At 31.9% G+C, this 1,468-nt stretch overlaps 1 protein-coding gene across 2 annotated transcripts in view; it reads left to right on the forward strand.

Moving 5' to 3' along the window:
* The first annotated feature begins 699 nt into the window (after nucleotides 1–699).
* The window catches only part of LOC107083306 (matrix-remodeling-associated protein 8-like), a 19,958-nt gene continuing 19,189 nt past the window's right edge, over nucleotides 700–1,468 (forward strand). Inside the window, exons 1-2 of one of the 2 annotated variants that reach the window (XM_015372426.1) lie at nucleotides 794–812; nucleotides 852–957. In XM_015372426.1, coding sequence (XP_015227912.1) covers nucleotides 921–957 — 37 coding nt within the window. In that variant the 5' untranslated portion in view covers nucleotides 794–812; nucleotides 852–920. Of the gene's footprint in view, nucleotides 958–1,468 lie in introns of both variants that reach the window. The other variant, XM_015372424.1, reaches the window with a different exon arrangement.

Here is a 1,468-nt window from a genome sequence, read left to right on the forward strand (position 1 = left end):
CTACATTTTCTATCTCTCCACATCCTTCTCTATTTGCACTGATACGTTTTACTCGTTTAAAAATAACTTACAGCTGACATAGTCTGTTTTTAGTTTATTACGAATAAATGAAGCTTATTAGCATAATGTAGAATAATCGAATTAAATTACGAATTAAACATAAAATTGAGAAATAAAATAAAATATTTTCCAAAAAAAGAAAAAAAAAAAGAAAAAGAGAAACCATTATCGAATCAAAGGAATAAAATAAATTACATAATGGAAAATTGGGGGGGGGGCTACCTATTCACGCTTAACGCTTTCTGATTATTTATTTTGCATGTTATTGCAAACTTCGGCCACTAGGTGACTCCGTTGAGCAACGTTGTTTTAGTCATAGTTGAAAAATAAAGTTAAAAATGAAGAACTTGTATAAACGTTATTGTATTATGTTATATTATATTGTCCTATGTTTTTCTATTTAAATGATCAAAGCATAGCAATTGTAATCAAAACACTGAATCCCATAAATTATCATTATTAGAACAGTCTGTTACATTATTTTATTTATTATTATTATTAATATGATTATTATTATTATTATTATGATTAGTACCATTGTAGCGCTGTTATTTAAATAAGCAGCGCCCCTTTAACTGTAGAACAGTCATAAAGGAAAATGAGTTAGATAAACAGAAGACTCCTCTACTGTTTGTGGTGGTTGAGTTTGTAGAAAGGTTGTGCTGTAATAAAGGAGGGATTTCTGGACAGTGTCGGGTTGCATCAGTTCCGTTCTGTCCTGTTTAGGTTCTGTTTCGCTGCTCCTCATCGTTTAGAAATGTAACTGTTGCTGCTTTGAAAATCCAAACGTCTTTCTGCAACTCTTATCAGAGCTGATCCATTCGCTGGGCTTCAGCTTTGTCCTGAGGAGGATCAGAAACATGCGGAAAGTTTCTCAGGCGCTTCTTTTCTTCCACAGTAAGTAAAGTGAAGTTTTTGTTTAACTGCTGTTGTGTCTGTTTTCTATAAAAGCCGCCATCTTTTGTTCTGCTTGATTATTAAAATGAAAGTGTAGCAAAATTAACATTTTCTCCATCTAAGATGGAGATATTCTCCCTTAGAATAAAGAAACAAAACAAAATGCCTTATCTTACATCTAACTCAGAGGAAAATTGATTCTTTAGCTCTTCCTAGGGAAAACAATAATTTGCTTAAAAATAATCCAGAGAATAATCCTTCTCAATAATCAGCAATAAGTTGTTACATTCATGCTGATTTTGCAGTTTCTACCTTAATCAGTTAAATAACATGCTGCTGTCATTTTGCACATCTCTGATGTTTCTGCTATTTTCAAATATCCATCACTGTAAAAATGTCCACAGCTGGATATTAGTCATTTATTCTCCAGGTGCACAGCTCTATATTGTTAAAACACTTCACAGTACAATACTTTATTTTTTATCTCATAACTCTTCACTAGTATCTTATT

This window comes from Cyprinodon variegatus, unplaced genomic scaffold (assembly GCF_000732505.1).
Source record: "Cyprinodon variegatus isolate N-32 unplaced genomic scaffold, C_variegatus-1.0 Scaffold72, whole genome shotgun sequence".
Taxonomy (NCBI): domain Eukaryota; kingdom Metazoa; phylum Chordata; class Actinopteri; order Cyprinodontiformes; family Cyprinodontidae; genus Cyprinodon; species Cyprinodon variegatus.